The sequence below is a fragment of the Xiphophorus hellerii genome, chromosome 5 (assembly GCF_003331165.1).
Source record: "Xiphophorus hellerii strain 12219 chromosome 5, Xiphophorus_hellerii-4.1, whole genome shotgun sequence".
In the NCBI taxonomy this organism is placed as follows: Eukaryota; Metazoa; Chordata; class Actinopteri; order Cyprinodontiformes; family Poeciliidae; genus Xiphophorus; species Xiphophorus hellerii.
This window is the reverse complement of record NC_045676.1, coordinates 31,233,366-31,252,112: the sequence shown is the minus strand read 5'-3', so window position 1 is coordinate 31,252,112 and position 18,747 is coordinate 31,233,366. Positions and strand designations below refer to the sequence as shown.

At 38.9% G+C, this 18,747-nt stretch overlaps 1 protein-coding gene across 1 annotated transcript in view; it reads right to left on the bottom strand.

The window, feature by feature from the left end:
• mtnr1aa (melatonin receptor 1A a) overlaps positions 1-16,167 on the bottom strand; it is a 50,660-nt gene extending 34,493 nt beyond the window's left edge. The window contains exon 1 of the mRNA XM_032563059.1: positions 15,400-16,167. Coding sequence (XP_032418950.1) covers positions 15,400-15,583 — 184 coding nt within the window. The 5' untranslated portion in view covers positions 15,584-16,167. The remainder of the gene's footprint in view (positions 1-15,399) is intronic.
• Positions 16,168-18,747: the final 2,580 nt, after the last annotated feature.

Here is an 18,747-nt window from a genome sequence, read left to right as displayed (position 1 = left end):
ATAACACCATTAAAAGAAATTCAATTAGAAGGCATGCACATTTACAAATATATTTATATTTTATACTTATATATTTCTATTTATGCAATGTACAGCTGTTGAAAGTGCTGTGTGACTCAAGCCATGAAGAACTGACTAGCTGGTATAAATCTGGTATAACTATGTGTAGGCCTGTCGTGATAAACGATAAATCGATTAATCGTACGATAAATTAAAACTATCGACGTCATTTTAATTATCGGCATTATCGTCTCTTCTGACCTTTTTCTCTTTCTGTTGATGACACTGAATGAAAAAAAGGCTCAACTCCGGTGCTCTCCACTGATCCTCCCTTCCTCATTTCCTTAGTGTAAAGCCCAGCGCACACTACACGATCTTAGAGCTGTCGGCCGATTGTCGGCCCATTTTCAAAACCTGACAGACCACACATGAGCCGACAGAAATCCTAGGTATAACGGTTCGATCGGGTTCGTTCCTGCCGTGTGGTGTCCAACAATGGGCACAAAATAATGGCTACAAGTCCAGTTAACTAATTTTAAAACCAGGCATTAATCAATGCTTTACTACAATCTACCTGCAATGCATGTGGCTAGTGTCAGTCCTGACTGAATGAAAATCATTATAACCTATTTACGTCACGTTAACGAAGAACAGCTGAAAAGTTACCGGGTTTATCAACTGTGGTAGCAATTTCGCTCCAACTCCTCCTCTTGTCATTTCTATATTCTTTGCATGTTGAATTAACATTAATGTTGTTTCCACATATCATCTCCAATGTCCGCTGGACTTCGGGTTGCGCAGTATCAGCTGTTTGGGATTCCCCGACGTAATTTCCCCTCAGAAAGTGCGGAGGGCTGCCTGTCACATTCAACAGGCTGCGTTAAAGCTCCCAGTCGGGGAAAACCCCTGATTTAGATCGGAGGACGATCTACCTTAACACACCACACAATCTTAGAAAGATCAACGTTTTAAGATTGTTGTAAGGGGAAAAATAGGAGCAAAAAATCATGTAGTGTGAATTATTGCATCAGGTAGTCGATGTGCCCATCTTCTCTATTTAAATCTAATTATTACTGAAGGGCAACATAATATACAGACTTCATAATCTGCATTCTTTTGGTTGAATGCAGTATTTATTTCCACTTTTACTTTATGTTGTTTAGTTTTTTTTTTTCAAGTGCGTTTTTTGTTAATGGAGACTGAGAATCCATTTTATTTTCGTTTTTGGTTGTTTTGTTTATTTTGTTTATCAGTTCCAGTGTTTAGTGTTCTTTTGAAAATAAAGTGTATCTATCTTTGGCAAGAAATCGCATGGATTATTATGTCATTTCCATTAAATCAGTGTAAAAAGGTCTTCAAACAATATTATCGTTTATCGCAATAATTTTTGAGACAATTAATCGCTCAGCAAAATTTGCTATCGTGACAGGCCTAACTATGTGATTCAACAATGAAGTTTCTTAGCCCACTCTGGGTCCAGAGGACAAGTTTCACAAAAGAAACTCAGGACCCCTGAGTTTAATCCTGGACTAAACTTCCTTAGTGGGAAATGACGTTACAATTTCCAGTCAGGAGGTTTCAACCATTTTACAGTCTTATTATTATTGTAGCTATTTAGTGAAGAACTGTACAAATTGACATAATTCCTCACTGTGTTAGCTAAAGATTCCGCAAAAGTGTCCATGTCTCCTGCAAAGACAAAAACCAAATAGAGGAAGCGGGCTAGCTGAAGAGAAATATCGACATTGCTGTCCAAGCGCATTTCTGCATAAAACATGGCAATAAACTTCTTTTCTTGCAAGGACAAAACACACAACCTTCCACTTTCTCCTACTGGCAGAGAGAAGACATTTGTTGCCATGTCCAGGAGTTTGAATCCAAAGGATATATTAGTTGCTGTTTTGTGCATCCAGTAGCTATCTATACTTCACAGCTGAAGAAATAAACCTTTCTTCATCCTGGATCCTGGTTTTATTCAGAATCCTGCAGAAGGAACCTTGAAATTACAGGTTTCCCAAGATTGCTGTCCACAACATGACACTGGCTGTTGATTCCTTAAAATCAAGGCTCAAAACACACCGATTTAAAGTTGTCTTTGATTACTAGCAAAGGGCAACATTGATCAACATTTTTTATGTGTATTTTCTTGATGATTTTGATGATGGAATATGACTAAATTTTAAGTTTCCTTGTTTCATAATGGGTGTCTGTGTGACATTTTTATGCTATAAGCACTTTCAACTGTTTTGTTGCTGCAATGCGCTATACAGAAAAACTTGACTTGACCAAGTTCTGATGGCATGCTGACCAGAGCTGACACAACCATGTTTTAAGCTAATGTGTGCTAACTGACAATACTGCAAGTCATTGGCTGGACAGCTAATTGTCTCCTGGTTCCAGAGTCACACAGAGCCAGCTGAATGCCTACACTCAGCTCGTCCTTTGGAACTTTGTTCACAACAGGTTGTGTTCTGGACGGAAATAACAGCTGAGGATTATAAATTTGGATTTTTATTGCATTACTTGATACTTAGAGCCCGTTCCAAATAGAAGAGTGATGCTGCTAAAGCCACCAAATATTCAGACTGTTCAAACTGTATCCCAATGATTGTTTTAATCACTGACAGAACGGTAAGTTGAGCTTGTCTCTTTTATGGGTAATTTCCTTCCCATTTTTTCCACAAAGTAGAGAAACAGAGTCCTGAAATCATTCTAAAATATCCTGTTTTCTTAAAGAAAATAGTAGCTAAAACATACAGTAGCTTCTTCATGTTTGTGCCATCAACTGTAGGTGAACCGCTGATGCTCGTAAACAATTTATCTCGTCATTTATGGTGCTTTGAACTGAAAAAAAGATTATTCAAACAGCAAAACATTATATTCTTTATAAATAGTTGCAGAAATTAACTCTTGATAAGGTTATTGATTTGTAATTCACTCAAAAATTAAAAATATGGACATTTCTCAAAATAAAGTTCTGTCTTTTTGCATTGTGAAATGGTATTTGGAATACATACCAAGTATGGCAATTACTCCAACTGATCTTATTTAGCTTAAAAGCTAATTTGCTCATCAGTGAAACTCTTCAATACAGTCACTGGTCTTTAAATAAATCTGGCTTCTCAATATTCATAATCCATACTGGACTGATTTCATTACATCATTTTATTGGCTCTATTTCTACACTTTTAAATCTAGCCGTTAGTTGTCTTAGTTTCATCAAACTTTTATCTTTTTCTTACCAGCATAACGAGTTTGATGATTAGAGTGTTTAACTATAAGGTTGAATTACTTTGTTAATAAAATCACATCTGAGTGAGAGAACTTCTTTGTATTTATTTTAGGTATAATATTTGCTGTTCAAAGAGTGTGTGGTGTGGGACTTATGCCTTTATCTCTTCTTTTAAAACCAACGCCTTATAAGGCAAATATTTAGACAATAACGGAGACAGATCTATTTGGCTATTATTTTCCTGATAATCAGGCAGTGCCCCGACTTGGTAATGTTGATCTAAATTACTAGTTTCATCAGTAATTGCCCAAAGCAATTATTACAGTTACTGTATTCATAGCCAAGTCTGGACTCCTACTGGTTCCAACAAAAAGGAACATCTGTATATAATTAGTGATTGTTGGTTAGATTTTTCTTTTAAAACTTATCCTAGAATATTGCTTGTCCTGACATCAAGAATCCTAAAACATGAACCATGGTATCCCACGATATTTGCTTCCAGAGTACTAGACTTATCACACACACGCACGCACGCCCCCACACGCAGACACACACACACACGCACGCCCACACGTCAGTTACTTCTCCTGTATGTTTATCTTTTAGATTAGAAACACAACCACCTGCCTTCACCTCATACATTGTGTCTGAGAACACTAACAACAAGCAGAGTAGGCCTGTCGCCATAAACGATAAATCAATTAATCGTACGATAAATTAAAACTATCAACCTCATTTTAATTATCGGCTTTATCATTTCTTCCGGCCTTTTTCTCTTTCTGTTCATGACACTGAATGAAAAAAGGCTCAACTCCGGTGCTCTCCACTGACCCTCCCTTCCTCATTTCCTTAATGTAATGCCCAGTTCACACTACATGATCTTAGCGTTGTCGGCCCATTTTCAAAACGTGAGAGACCACACATTAGCCGACAGAAATGCTAGGTACAACGGTTCGATCGGTTCGTTCCTGCCGTGTGGTGTCCAACAATGGGCACAAAATAATGGCTACAAGTCCAGTGAACTAATTTTAAAACCAGACATTAATCAATGCTTTACTACAATCTACCTGCAATGCATGTGGTTAGTGTCAGTCCTGACTGAATGAAAATCATTATCACCTATTTATGTCACGTTGATGAAGAGCAACTGAAAAGTTACCGGGTTTATCAACTGCGGTAGCAATTTCGGCTACCTGTCACATTCAACAGGCTGCGTTAAGCTCCCAGTCGGGGAAAACCCCTGATTTAGATTGGAGCGGCCACGACGATCTACCGTAACACACCACACACTACAGGATAATCGGTTACAAAATTGCAAGCGACAATCTTAGAACGACCAACATTCTAAGATTGTCGTAAGGGGAAAATCAAGGCAAAAAATTGTGTAGTGTGAACTATTGCATCAGGTAGTCAGATGTGCCCATTTTCTCTATTTAAATCTAATTATTACTGAAGGGTAATATTATGTACAGACTTCATAATCTGCAGTCTTTAGGTTGAATGCAGTATTTATTTCCACTTTGGCTTCATGTTGTTTAGTTTTTATTCAAGTACATTTTTGTTAATGGAGACTGAGAATCCATTTTATTTTTGTTTTTGGTTGTTTTATTTTGTTTATCAGTTCCAGTGTTAAGTTTTCTTTTGAAAATAAGGTCTTCAAACAATATTATAGTTTATCGCAATAATTTTTGAGACAATTAATCACTCAGCAAAATTTGTTTTCGTGACAGGCCTAAAGCAGAGCAATATAAATCTGATCCCAGCGCCAAATAAAATATGTGCAAGGTAATCATATTTTAAGTTGATGTGATCAGATGTTTAAGAGTTAATCCTTTGTAAGAGCGAGAAAGGCTCCTGACAGCAAATCAAGAAGATCTACAAGATGTGATTATCGAAACAGTATGAAGGCTAAGACATGTTTTAGGGCACAGTGAGAAAGCGCTTATGCTGTCCATAAATTACCAGCTGAGGAGGAGCCTTTGGGTAGGCCTCTAGCGCTCTGTTTTACCATGTCCAGGCTGCGGCTCAGACGTTAGCTGAGGAGTTAAGTGCCCTGAGAAAAGAAAAGAGATCCTTATCGTGTTACACTCATTGTCCTGTTATTCAGCTCGGACAAGCTATTAATTAAATCCAAAGTCATGACCCCCAGCCACTATGGTTCCCTAATTACTGACTGTTTTTCTCCCAATGAATTTTTTCATTGCTTTTCACGTAACGTTAAGCTGCTCGTCCACACTGTGCCAGTCTGATGTTTATCATGGTCGTCACGGCTGTGACCCGCTGAGCAGCTATGACTCCTGCACCTTCACATATCTCTCATACAGAACTGTAAACATGAGACACTGAGACAAATATGAACCAAGAATAAGGTTTACATAACCTTTACACAGGCTTCCTGAGTTATCAGAATTAAAATTTCCCCATCAGCTGCATGAAATATGAGACTGCCCCAGCAATATAGTTCATATATAATCATAACATATTGGAAAAGAGAAAACACCTACGTTTGTTTAGCTATATGCTTCCAATATTAATAATTTCTCTTGAACTTTTCCATTATTTTTCAACTTCACAACTAGAAATTTCAATATGTTTTATTGCAATTTTATCTGAAAGGCCGACACAACGGGGTGTAATAGAGAAGAAGAAAATTGATGCTCTTCGCAAAATTTTATGCAAGCAATTGCCTTCAAACGTCGCCTTGTTAAAAATATGGACCACTTAATTTAATGATAGTATATGTCCACCTTTAGAGGCCTCAGAAGGTTGGGAGTGACATCAGTGAACAAACAGCATCAGCTTTAACCCTTCCACATACAAACATAGTGCCGATGACACAGCCAAATTTGCAGTACCGTAATTCCGCCACACTTGGCGCTATCTGAAAAATTCAAATGGTTTCTGAAAGGGAAGACGTTGCACTTTCCAGCCAATAAGTGGTTATTAAGGTAATTTCACATCTGCTGTAGCAGGGAGTGAAATTAATCTGGACATTGAAAGTTCCAGTTGTTATGGATAAATGGTAAAATACATTTACTCAAAGGACGTTTAAAGAACTGCGTACAATGAAAATAAGCAAAAATATCCAATCGGACATTTTAAACTGAGGTGAGAAAGAGTTAAGGAACATGGAAGCACCTAAATCCAAGGCAATCATGGAAAAATAAATAGGGATGGAGTCGAGACCGACTCTGCCGAGACCAAGACCAAGACCGAGGTCGAGGATAAAACTGAATATTTAGAAATTCCACAAATATTGTAGGACATTACTTTTTGTACACCACAAAATGCAAAAATTACTGGAAGAACAGTTTTTACTGAATGAAGACAGCAAACAATCACTTGAATTGAGTCCTTGACTTTATAGCAATCTCTCATCCTGACCATGTAAAGAAGAATAACACTCTTTACAGATACAATGCTTAAAGTCAGGAAGCATAAATACAAATACATGGCATGCTTTCCACATTTTTATTTGTAAAATAACATGAAAAACAAGCATCATGTTTCTTTTACTGCACAATGTACTACGTAGGGTTTCTCCGTCATAAAAAATGTCAAGGAAATACATTAGAATTTGTAAGGTGGAAATACTTTGCAAGGTACTGTACATACATACTCTGTTTCACTCTCCCAGGTCCACTTGAACTCTGCCTATGCTGAAAGTGCTTCATTTATAATGCAGAAACTTTGCAGATCTCCTCCATGCATATATATTTAACCTGGAAGCTGTACGATTTTCAACACATTTTCACGTTTCAAAATAAAATAACATTTATATGCTGCACATGCTCTATGCATAACCACCAAAATAGTCACGATTGTCTAGTTATCGACATCAAGACAAAGAACTCACAGAAGATGACTAGTGCACACATCCTGGGCATTGCTTAACCAACATCTTAAAAGTCACTGATAAGAATCGATGTTGACTCTAATGGTACTTTTATTATACTAATACTGTTAATCTTGTGTAACTGGGTCTATATTGTTAGTTGTATATTTTCACAAAATGTTTTCTTTAATTTATTTGTCCTCTTATACTTGTCTGTCTTTGTGTTCCTCTGTGTCTGCTGTGAGGGGTTTGGTCCTCCAGCTCCGCCCTACTTTCTTCTTCTTTTGTTTGGGGTCCTCCAGCACCATTATAAATGTTAAGTTGTTCATTTCCTCTTCCCTTTTGTTACTCGTTCCACTGGGAAGAGGCAAGTTTTATAATCTATTGTAATCCTTTCATTTATATTGTCCAAATGTTTATTTTTTTCCTTCTGTATTAATGTTAGGTGTTTTAATATTTTCATTCGAGTTGCTATTATGCATTTATAAGATTTGATGCATGCTAACATTATTATTTTGTATAGATCGGGTTGGAGAACTGGAGCACATGCTACGTGCTAATGCTAATATCTCCCGATTGACAGGCTGAATAAACGGAGTCCGCCTCCAAACCCAGACTCTGTGTTTTATGGTTTATCCTATCAACACACAACGCAGAAGTCCACCGGTCACACTTGCTATAATACAGCCAATGCAAACATCACATCAACTGTCAAGCACAAGGCAGGCACAAAATCAATATTTGAAATCTTTCACAACTGAACTCCTGCACATCAGACGTCCATGAAAATGCTAATAATCACAGACGTTCTATGGAAGCAAAGGTGGGGAAATGGGTTCAAACGTATGTTGACCATCTTTTGTTTTCCCTTCTTGAAGTTTCAGTTTGCAAAAAACAATGTACTAAGTAGGCAATCTGGTTGATGAACTGGTAAGGGGAAAAAAGATTTTTTTTATTTGTTACATCATATAAAGGTCTCTGGTTCTAGGCCAGCATTGGTCACTCATAGGAACTTTCCCTCAGTTTTAGTGAAACTGAAGCTTTGGGCTGTTCTGCAGGGCTTGCAAAGAGCCGTCGCTGTCATCAAAAGCAGCAGCACATTATTCAGCCAACTGACAACCGATACGGCTAGCAGAGAACACCTCATGCAGTGCAGCTTTTCCAAGCTGTCACCTTTTTAGAACTTTAAAATAGCACTTTGACCTTCTGGGTTTTGTACATTTTGTTTATGTGGGGTGTGGGGGAGGAAAGAATGTTATGGTTTACAATGAACAACAGATTGCCATTCAAACAGGAAGTGCTGAAGCTAGCCTCAGTAACAATATGATTATGGAAGATGAAAGAGGATGGCTCAAGTTGACAAATGCTTAAAAACAGTAGAGGTAAAGTTATTGAAGCTTAAGGTGTTTGCCATGAATCAAAATTGCCAGCAACAATTAGCAAACACCGGATGAAACTGTGCATCAACTTACTCATTATACGAGCTACTTCTCAGTGCAACGCTGGTAAAATTGTTGAAAAAGGGCTAACAGAGGACCCATGTTATGATGACTTCCTGAAGGCGGAGTTTCAGAAAGAGCACAAGTTTTTAAAGAGACAGAAGCCCAATTTCAAAGTGAGGTAAGCCATTTTGCATTTTTGTCACATTTTGTGACGTGAGCAGTGGATCAAATCACAGGCAGGAGTATGGAAGTCACATAATGATTTAATGTAAGTCCAAACAGGGGTCTAGAAACAGGACAGGACAGGAAATGACACAGTAGACAACGCAAGGATCCAGCAGGGAAACAGTAACAACAGGTAGGAGTATATACACACAGTGGCAAACAAGGAATTTACAAACAGCTGGAACCAATAACAGAGAAAGGATGACACAAGATGGCTAAGTAATCAAATTACAAAAAAGAAAACTCAAAACAACCCAGGATCATGACATTTTTATAATAACTGAAGGTAACATAGATACTTGATTGTGCTATAAAATGGCAGCACATGCCTGGAAAACACATAATGCTGCCCCTTTAAATAAAATAATATCAAAGAATTATTCAAAATACATATGGCGAGTGGGATGACTTTCTATGGTGGCTGAGTGTACACGTAATGTGATGTACAGTATACTTGCAGAGAGGAGCAGGAAAGATGTACTTGAACATTTTTATAATCAATTTTTGAGCATTTTGAATCAATTCAGAATTCCCAGGACTAGGAACTGGAATTCTCTACAGTATATATATATTTTTCTGCTCATTTAAGCACATGGTTGTTCTACAATGTATTTAATTCCCTAACTAGGTGGCAACTGAAGAAAATTAGTTGTCCTGGATTTTATTGAGGGGTGTCAGAGTACAGATGACTGATTACAAATCCTCACTTCACTTCTTAGATCTGTCTTTGTAATACCATGTCTAAAAATCATGTATCATTTTCCTTCCAAGTCACAATTGTGCACTTCTCTGATCTCTCACATAAAATCCCAATTAAATGTACAAACATTTGTGGTTATAATGGGGCCAAATATGAAAAAGTATAAGTAAACAAGTTTGAAAGGACAAATAAAATCCAAGACCCATTTCATGTCTTACAGTGAGAGACGATTCCAACCCTGGCGAGGCTCAGACCAAAGGCTCACACTTTCTCACAGCATAAGGATCCTAAATTAAACAGGAAGCTGTGAAATCAACATCTGCTCTATAATATACGTGGATTTGTTTTCTTTTCTCTTTATTAAGCTCCATGAGGCTGAGCCGATTTCTGCTCACAACACAGCTGAAGCGTATTCACAAAGCTAAAACATTCCTTTTAATTAGTGACATACGCAGATACGTCCTAATGCTACAGTAACGCCGCGAAATATTAATTGCCAATAATTACAAAACCGAGACTAAAAGGTGAAATATTATTGTAGTGGCGCATAGCCAAATCACGCAGCACCAAAGCAAAATGAACACAGAATCTTATTTCAAAACAGACAGTGCAGTATGGAACTTCTGGTTTAGTTTTTGCGGAGGCAAAGCTTTGGGCACAGAGGTATCAGGTCTGTGAGGCTTTTCTCCACCTGTCACTACAGATTGTAGATGATTAGATGAGTCACTGTTTGAACTGTCCCGTACTGCTCCATTTGAGTAACAGCGCCACAATCAAGAAACATTTTTTATGAACCACAGCAGTTTTATGAAGGACATATCCAGGCATAAAGAGCAGGTCAAGTTGATCCAATCAAATCTGAGCCAAACATCAGGAGGGAGAATAAAAGAGAAGCATGTGACTGCTCAGTTTGGCTACCTCAAAAACATTTGAACCACTGGAATATTCAAAACATGCCCATAAACGATAAAGAAAAAGACATCTAGAGAATGGTGAATGATGTCCCGGTGAAACAGCTTCTGTGTTGGCGCTGAAGACTGGCTAGACTGGTTTAAGGTGTTGGAGAGAACACTGATAAAAGAGAATACGTAGAATACTTGGTAAGCTGATTGCTGGAGGTGATTACTTTGCATTTTTAGAAAAATGTAAAAAAAAAAACTTCATTGTTCTCTATCATTTCAGAGGTTAAGAAACCAAACAGACAAAAAGACGCATTCACAGAGCTGGCAGCCTTCTCAAGAAGACTGATGGATAATCACGCTTCTGAAAGCAAAACCAAACTATTTAATGAAGTACAAAAGTTAAAGCTGTAATATGTAACTTTCATTAAAAAAAAAAGTTTTTTGTTGTTTTTTACATATTTGCTAAAACTGTCCCCATGTTGTGACTTGATAATATGACACAGATCATCTGTGAAAAAATCAAAGTCCTCTGCTTTCTCCCAGTTAATACCAGAAATACAGCACTAAGTCAGAAACAATCATATCCAGACGAAGGATCTTACTGCTGTCAATCATTCTTGTGTATGCACCAGTCATGCTCTTCCCTTTTCTCTGCCACACTACTACACTCTACCATTAGCAAATCCTCATATCTGAGGATGATTGACAGCACTAAGACTCTCCTCCTGGCTCTGATTGGATTTTGCTGACTGGGAGCGTTGCATTTCTTCAGACAGCTATCGTAGAACTCGAAGGAGGTGGAGGAGCTCTATTTTTTATTTGTCACATAACATACTGTTACAACAATGTGGCTATTTTAATAAACATGCAAAACAACATTTTTTTTAAATAAAAGTTACATGCAACAGTTTTAAGAGTGGAGATATAAATTAACCACTGGTGTCTCTTATTCATTTCCTCCATTGTGTATTTTTCTACTGAGGAGCAAACAGTCACACACACTAAGGACAACCTAGACAGACCTGTTAGCTTAAAGGTCATGTTTTTGAACTGTGGGAGGAAGCTGGAGAACCCGGGAAGAACCCATGCAGTCACAAGAAGAACATCCAAACTCCACACTGGAACTTTAACCCAAGACTTTCTAGCTGCAAGGCAACAACGCTACCAACTGCTCCATGCAGTAATGTTTACTTTTTGTCCCATGTGAATTCTGAACAGGTAGCCACCATCGCTTCTGATGTTCTGAATCTCTTGGTTCCTTGGCTAGACACTTGACATCACGGCTGTCACTAACTCCTGTTTCATTCCTTTACTCCAGCGGAGGACAAGCAAGCAAATGTGTTTTAAAAATATATGATTCCATTATAAAGAAACAACTGACAACCACGCTCAGTGAGGCAGCTTGTACTATGCTAAAAAAAAGTCTGCTCTGTTTCACTGTCCACTGAAATACCAGATGATGACACCTATCATTCAAGTCTTGTGGGATGGAAGGAAAAAGCCCAGCAAGGTGGCATGTCAGCACTCACACCCAGCTGTCAGATTTGGTTTTCTCAGATCATCCAAACTCTGCTGCTCCGATATCAGCAAAGACGAGTCTGTGTTGGCCTGATTCACGTCAGCTCCAGCACAAAAGCAAAACCTCCCACGTCACAAGCAGAAACGGTACATTTAAGATTATTTATTGGCAGTGAGTTGAGGCCACAATGATGATTGTGCTCACTCGTGCAGCTGAGAGTAATCGCCATGTGTTGTTGGCTCCCTGCTCACTCTATCATGGGCTGTTTCATGCGCCGACAGAGGATTTGGCCATGCATAGACGGCAGCGCTGCTGCTGCTGCTGCTGCTGCTGCATGCGTCTTATGATGCCTGCCAGGTTTTTCTACCGTGTACGTTTCATTACTTGCTGTTTAATTTATCCCCTTCTACTCAGACTGCCCCGCAGTTTCTAAAAACATTTAGCACATGCCAAGAAAATGTATGCCTACTTGTTTAGCCATAACAGAGACTCGCCAAAGGGAAATTAAATTTCTCTTGGCTGTAAAATGAAACGGCTAAAATACAGTCCAGAGATTTTTTTTATTTTTTTTTATTTTTTTTTGCTGTGGAGTCAAACATTTGGTCAAACAAGCATCAGATTCCTGCGAGCGGCGATGAGTTTATGTCAGTCGATACTTCTGCCAATCCACATACAATTTGCCAGCAGCTGTTTGAGTTCAAAATCAGAACAGATTCAAGTTAGGCATGCACATCTTTAGAGCTCTGAAGGGAGAGGAGCGACAGTGAACCAAAAGCATGATCTTGAGCAACTGTCTGGACTTTACCCAACCCTTGTCAATATTCATGGATGCTATTTGAAGAATGCTACAAAGCGGCATTTCTTTTTTAATATCCTTAAATATTGGACCCACACTCAGGATAACAAGTGAAAATAGTTTGTTTAATGAACTGGAAAGTTTACTCAAAGTAGACACTGAAGTCTTGGAATAACTCAGGCTAACGTACATGCTTGATTAAATTCCTGGTGCTGGATTATGACCTCCTTACATGTAATTAACCATAATGAAGGGAACATTTTTTTAAGATGCAGTTTCTTAAAGTTGCCCCATCTCTTGTGCTGTCCTTTGTTCCAAAAATTACCATGCATTACACGGACATGTTTTTCACTCACTTTCCATAACACAACTACCTCTAGATGCAAGCAAAAGAAACAGAGAACAACCAGCATCTCTTTTAGGACTTCACTAGTGGCTGATCATCACAAAGTAAAGCAACAGTGCATATCAATGTTCAAATTATAACACTCAGTATTCAGACATTGCCAGGTTCTGTTCATTTTTCTATTGTCAATACTATGAACAACCACCTTTTGCTAATGGACTTGAAGAGAAATGGGCCCAGAGTATCACTGATGCTCTACCGCACTTAGCAACGGAATTCATTTATCCAGAGACGTTCTTCTCCATTTCCACATCTAGTCCATACAACTGCATGTGAGATCATTCCTAACCAATTAGGTAGAAATTGACAACTGGACAATAACTCATTAGCAGTGCATATCGCAATAGACATGGGATCAGCATCGATGGGTAATACATCTGATGGAATATTCAATATCATCACCTTCCTAAAATAATGGCCCAAGTCATTTTTTGTCAAAAGCAAAAAAAAAATCACCACCTCTTTCTTTCATCCATCTTCGTTACACCGTTATCCCATTGGGGCCAGGCGGGGGCCTATCTCTAGCGAGACATTACACATTACACCCTGGACAGGTCGCCAGTCCATTGCAGGGCAACACAGAGACAGACAGGACAAACAACCAGACCAGTCATGTTTTTGAACTGTGGGAGGAAGCCGGAGTACCCAGAGAGAACCCAACATGCACAGGGAGAACATGCAGAAAGACCCCAGGCCGGGAATCAAACCCAGGACCTTCTTGCTGCAAGGCCACAGTGCTACCAACCATTAAACCGCTGCTATTTTAGGAAGGTGATGATATTCAATATATAGAATATCCTCCGATCCGGAATCGCACAGCATTCTGGGAGATGTTAGCAGAGGAAAGGCTTTAGACCCTCAACCTCCCATGGGCAGCTAACAAAGGTGGGTGGCATCAGCTAACTAACTAACTCATTCATTGGTTACCTAGCAACAACTTGCTGAGTAATGTAGTGTTTAAGGTTGCCACTGTGCCTCATAACTTCTTAAGAAAAACAGCTTGGAGTGAAAACTGTAGATTAAACAGGAAACGTCATGTCACCAGTTTGGCAGTATTTCAAATATTTAAAATAAAACAATAATCAATAATTATCGATATAGACAGATATGAAACATTTATATCGTTTTAAGTTTTTCAGCCATATCATCCAGCCCTACCAGCAAGTGTTCTCCGCCTCTTTTACATAAATCTGCACACATATACCTTACGTGTTTCTTGCCTTAGTCATTTTGAATATAGAAAAAAGGAAATGAGTCTGTAAGTTACAGCATGTTTAAGTCTTGAATTACCGATAAGAACTTATTAAAAACCTGACCATCTATAAATACATAAAAATAAAAATCTGCAGGTTCATTTCTTTAACAAAGATATTTATTTCTTAACAGGGGGCTTTTAAGAACGAATAAATGTACTCAAATTACAGGTTGCATGTTTCTCATTGCCAGCGGTGATGAGCGCGGCTGCCGGTCAGAGTGAGCAGACCTGAGTACGACAGGAGCCTCTTGGGTTTTCTCAACAGCGCTCTGTCTTCTGACTGTTAAATGCCTTACCGCCTCCACTGCCCCAGTCCAACCAGGGTGGCTCACAAAGCGCGCACAATCTAGTTCACATCACCATGATCCTCACAGTGAGATGGTGTATTTAAATGCGCAATAAATAGGAAGCCTGGGGGCGTTTGGTGCAGCGCGAGGCATTCCCTGCGGTTTCAGACTGTCAAGAATCGTAAAAAAAAAATAAAAATAAAAAAAAACATTTAAAAATACGTCCTTTCGGCTGTTACCTGTCTGGAACTTTGTGGAGGTCGCTGAAATGTTACCAGCCTCGAAGCGAGCTGATGACAGTTTCATTTCTGCTAGCTGTAAACTGTGGAGTAAACAGGACAGGTCTTTAATCCACAGTTTAATCGCTGTGCGATTCTGGATCGGTATTCATTGTTTTTTTGTTTGTTTTTTGTTTTTTTAAGATATGAAAATAAATGGAAAACATAACAAGCTGCTAAATAAATATAACGTAAAATTAAATTAAATAAATACGTGGAGGTTACGAAGTAAACAATGTCGGCTGCATGTCACGAGCTGAAGTTTGTGTTCACCAAACTGACGCTTAACATTTCTATCACCTCCAGCGCCTGCGTAATAAACTTGGTTTCTAATTAATAAACGTGGTCTGGTGGAGTGGGCTCGCGCCACGACCATCGCTTTGAAATGCTGACGCTTGTTTTGTTTGTGTCGCAGCTGAGTAATCACGCGCGAGCCGCTCATGGGCGCCACGCGCGCTCAACATACCGTCACTTTTTTCTCCCCCTCTCCACTTATTGATTCCCACACTTGCTGAAGCTCACCTGCGTTCCTGAGCTTCTTGTTTCGAAACACGGAGAAGATGACCAGCAGGTTCCCCAGGATGTCGACCACGATGGTGAAGATGAGAAAGCAGCCCAAAGTTGTGGTGACCCACGGCGGGCGGCTCAACGCGGCGTCACTGGGGTCCTGAGCGGAGCTGTTCAGGTGAGACCCATTTATGACCATTGTAATAAACAGCTGCAAAACTTTTTTCCCCCAGCTGAACCGATTTCACATCTCCCGTGACTCCTCCGCGAGTCCTACACAGTGGACACCGGTGGTTTTAATACAATAACCTCCCACGGGTGTCATGTTCATCGTCTCCACGAGCGCCTCTTTTTCCGCTCTCTCTCCTCCTCCCACCCCCTGTGAAGGCTTTACCCAGCTGCCGAGGATCAGCTCTGGTATGGCTCTCCGTTCTCTCTGCTCCCTCGGAGTCACTCCTGCTCCCGCGCGCCATTCACTCTGTCGGTACGCATGTGTGACATGGAGCCGCCACTTCAAACCTTCCCAGCGTGTGATCAAACAATCCAAAGTGGAGCGATTCCACACGGAGAGGGAAGAAACACCGCCGCCTGGTGGCTGCGATGTGGAAAAGCAGCCCGTGTCCTATTTCCTGCCATTTCTCCGCGTGCGGGTTCATTCATGGCTCTGTGGTTTCACGCTCGCATTTCTCTCTCTCTCTCTCTCGCCACAATCCCATTCATTATTACTTTTAAAGAATCATCCATGTCCGATCTCTTCCTGCAAAATAAAATGATAAAAAAGTAAAATAAAGTAAATAATTAAAAAAAATAAATGCCTTTCGATTTTTATTTTTGCTTGTTATTCTTACGCTTCGTCTTTTAAATGTATCTCCGAAAATAATCAGATTTTTTGCTTCACCAACGTAAAATTATGAAAAGCTCACAGTTACATGTGTTCTGCCACTTGGGAAACTCGGACATTAGATAGACGGTTTATTTCTGTGAATTTTGATTATGGCGTACAGCTAATTAAACCCAGGGATGTTTAACAAAGAACACTGGATTGTGGCCCACAATCATGTCCAAGACTGCTGTCCTCACAATCATCCAGAGTACAGTCAACGATATCCTCCACAGGTCTGTCAAAGCTGGCTTTTTATTGGCTGTTGGAAAATTAAGTAAAAGGGGAAAAAGGCAGACAACTAAGTAGAAAAACATTTTAAGAGATGTTTCTCAGACATTTGCTCCAACTGTTGCATTCCTTCTGTTAATCAACGCCTGAATCAGTCAACATCAGAAGCAACTTGAAGCAAAGAGACAAAGAACTGGAATGTTGTTCAACATTCCCCTTTCAAATGAAAACGCTCTTTGCATTTCATTCATAAACCCAGGTTCCCAGAGTGTAGATGTTGAGTGGAGAGGCACAGACGTCCAGTGTGACTGAGATGATTTAGGGAGTCATGTTGTCTGCTCTGTCCGGTCTCCTTTACCAAGATCACTTCCTGCTTCCTGCTGCTGATGGGCTTTATGGAGAAGCCAGTTTCATTTTCCAAGCAGGCCATGTCACTTGTTCAAAAGTTCCACCGGCTGCTTTAGTGACCGGAGCAACACTCTGCTTGACTAAGCCAGCAAATTGGCCTGACCTGAACCCCAGCATGGAGGAGACACCATCACTGCAATCTGGGCTTTCTTAACACCTCAGCCACGTCACATTGTTCTGTAAGACTTTTTTTTTTTTCTCTAAAATAAGTTTTTATTTTGTCTTACTTAATATTTAAATAAAAGAAAAATAGTTGTAAGCCATTCACATCACAAATAGCAGAAATACTTCAGATTTATCGCTTTGAGCGCCATGAATTTATGTAATGTGAATTTTATTTTCGATTGAAGTGAAATAATGTGATGGTATTCCAGTCTAACATGCAACTTCTACACCATTTTTAAATCTCTTAATCTGAGCAAATCCTAATCCAGTGCTTCATTCATTATTGCAGAGGAAAGGTCAAGACAAAAAATAGCATGTTTGTAAAAACTACAAACTGTTATTATTCCTCCTTACAGGATAATAACACAACCGAACATGTTTAAAAGCAAAACTCCATCCATTAATGTTTATTTTATTTCGATTCATGCAGGTACATCTCTAATGGACACGAGTCTCACTCTTCAAGAGGGGAATGCTTATAGCACGCTAATAATATCTGCTTTATTAATCAAATAAACAATATAAACATTTTTTTTTTCATTATTTGAAGACTTCAAGACAGTCCTATTATATACCTGTCTAAATGGAAACATTCATACATAGTTATTGTTTCAGTGATGATTTAGCTGCCAAAAAGAAAATAAAGTCAAATAAAAATCTGGGCCGTGTTACTGTCAACCAGTCGTCCATATTAACAAGTGGCACAAATTTTCATTCACTGGCAAATTTTTATTAACAGAGTTTATTATACCTTTATTTTTAAACCTCATCCCAAGCTGTGGGTCATGTCTTCAATCGTTAATGGTCTGGAAGCAAATCTGGCTTTCCAGCGTTCGTCAGCAGTTATCCTCCCCTGATTAGCCATCTTGTTTTAAAATTGAAAAAAATAAAATTAAAAAAAAGCTATTTGCTTTTTGTTTCGTATTCCATGTTCCCATGTGTTGCAAATGCACATATGTTGATGCCACCCATCAACCAGAACAGCACTACGTCAATAAAGGGACTGAATGGAGTCTTTGTGGATCCCCTCACTAATCAATGTTCTTCTTTCAGACATCTTCATAAAAAAAATAATAAAAAATAAATTAAGATTTGTATTTTTGGGAACAGCCCAAAAATTGGGAACCAAATCCCAGGAACATCCCAGAACTGCAAGGCAGAAAAAATAATTTCTTCTGCTTCCTGAACTCTTCCACTTCATTTTGTTAATTATTCAGAAACAGGTCATTATTCTAACATATACAGTATGTAAATTGGAAAATTAACCATTTTGTTGCCTAGTCATATTGCAGTGTAACATTTTTAAATGAACATCAATCTTCAGGTTTCCTTGCAGCCTAATGAAAATCCCTGCTTTGTATGAAAATAAGCAGAAAGCGACAGAGGCACTGCTTTGAATACTTACGCTGCAGGAATTATTTTAAGTTATGCAACATAATGATTACATTGTGCAACAGCGCCCGAGATAGGATATGGTGAAAATCTAATATTTGTATGTCAGTTTGCTGATTTTACAAAATAAAAAAAAAGTCAAAGTATCAGCAGGAAAAGTGGGACGCTCTGAGCTTCTTTATTGGAGCAACGTTTATTCTAAATTAGCTGCAGTTCAGAGATACAGTTTATTAATTTAATACTCCATTTTGTTGGAAGGTAATAATGTACTAGCATTTAAATGAACA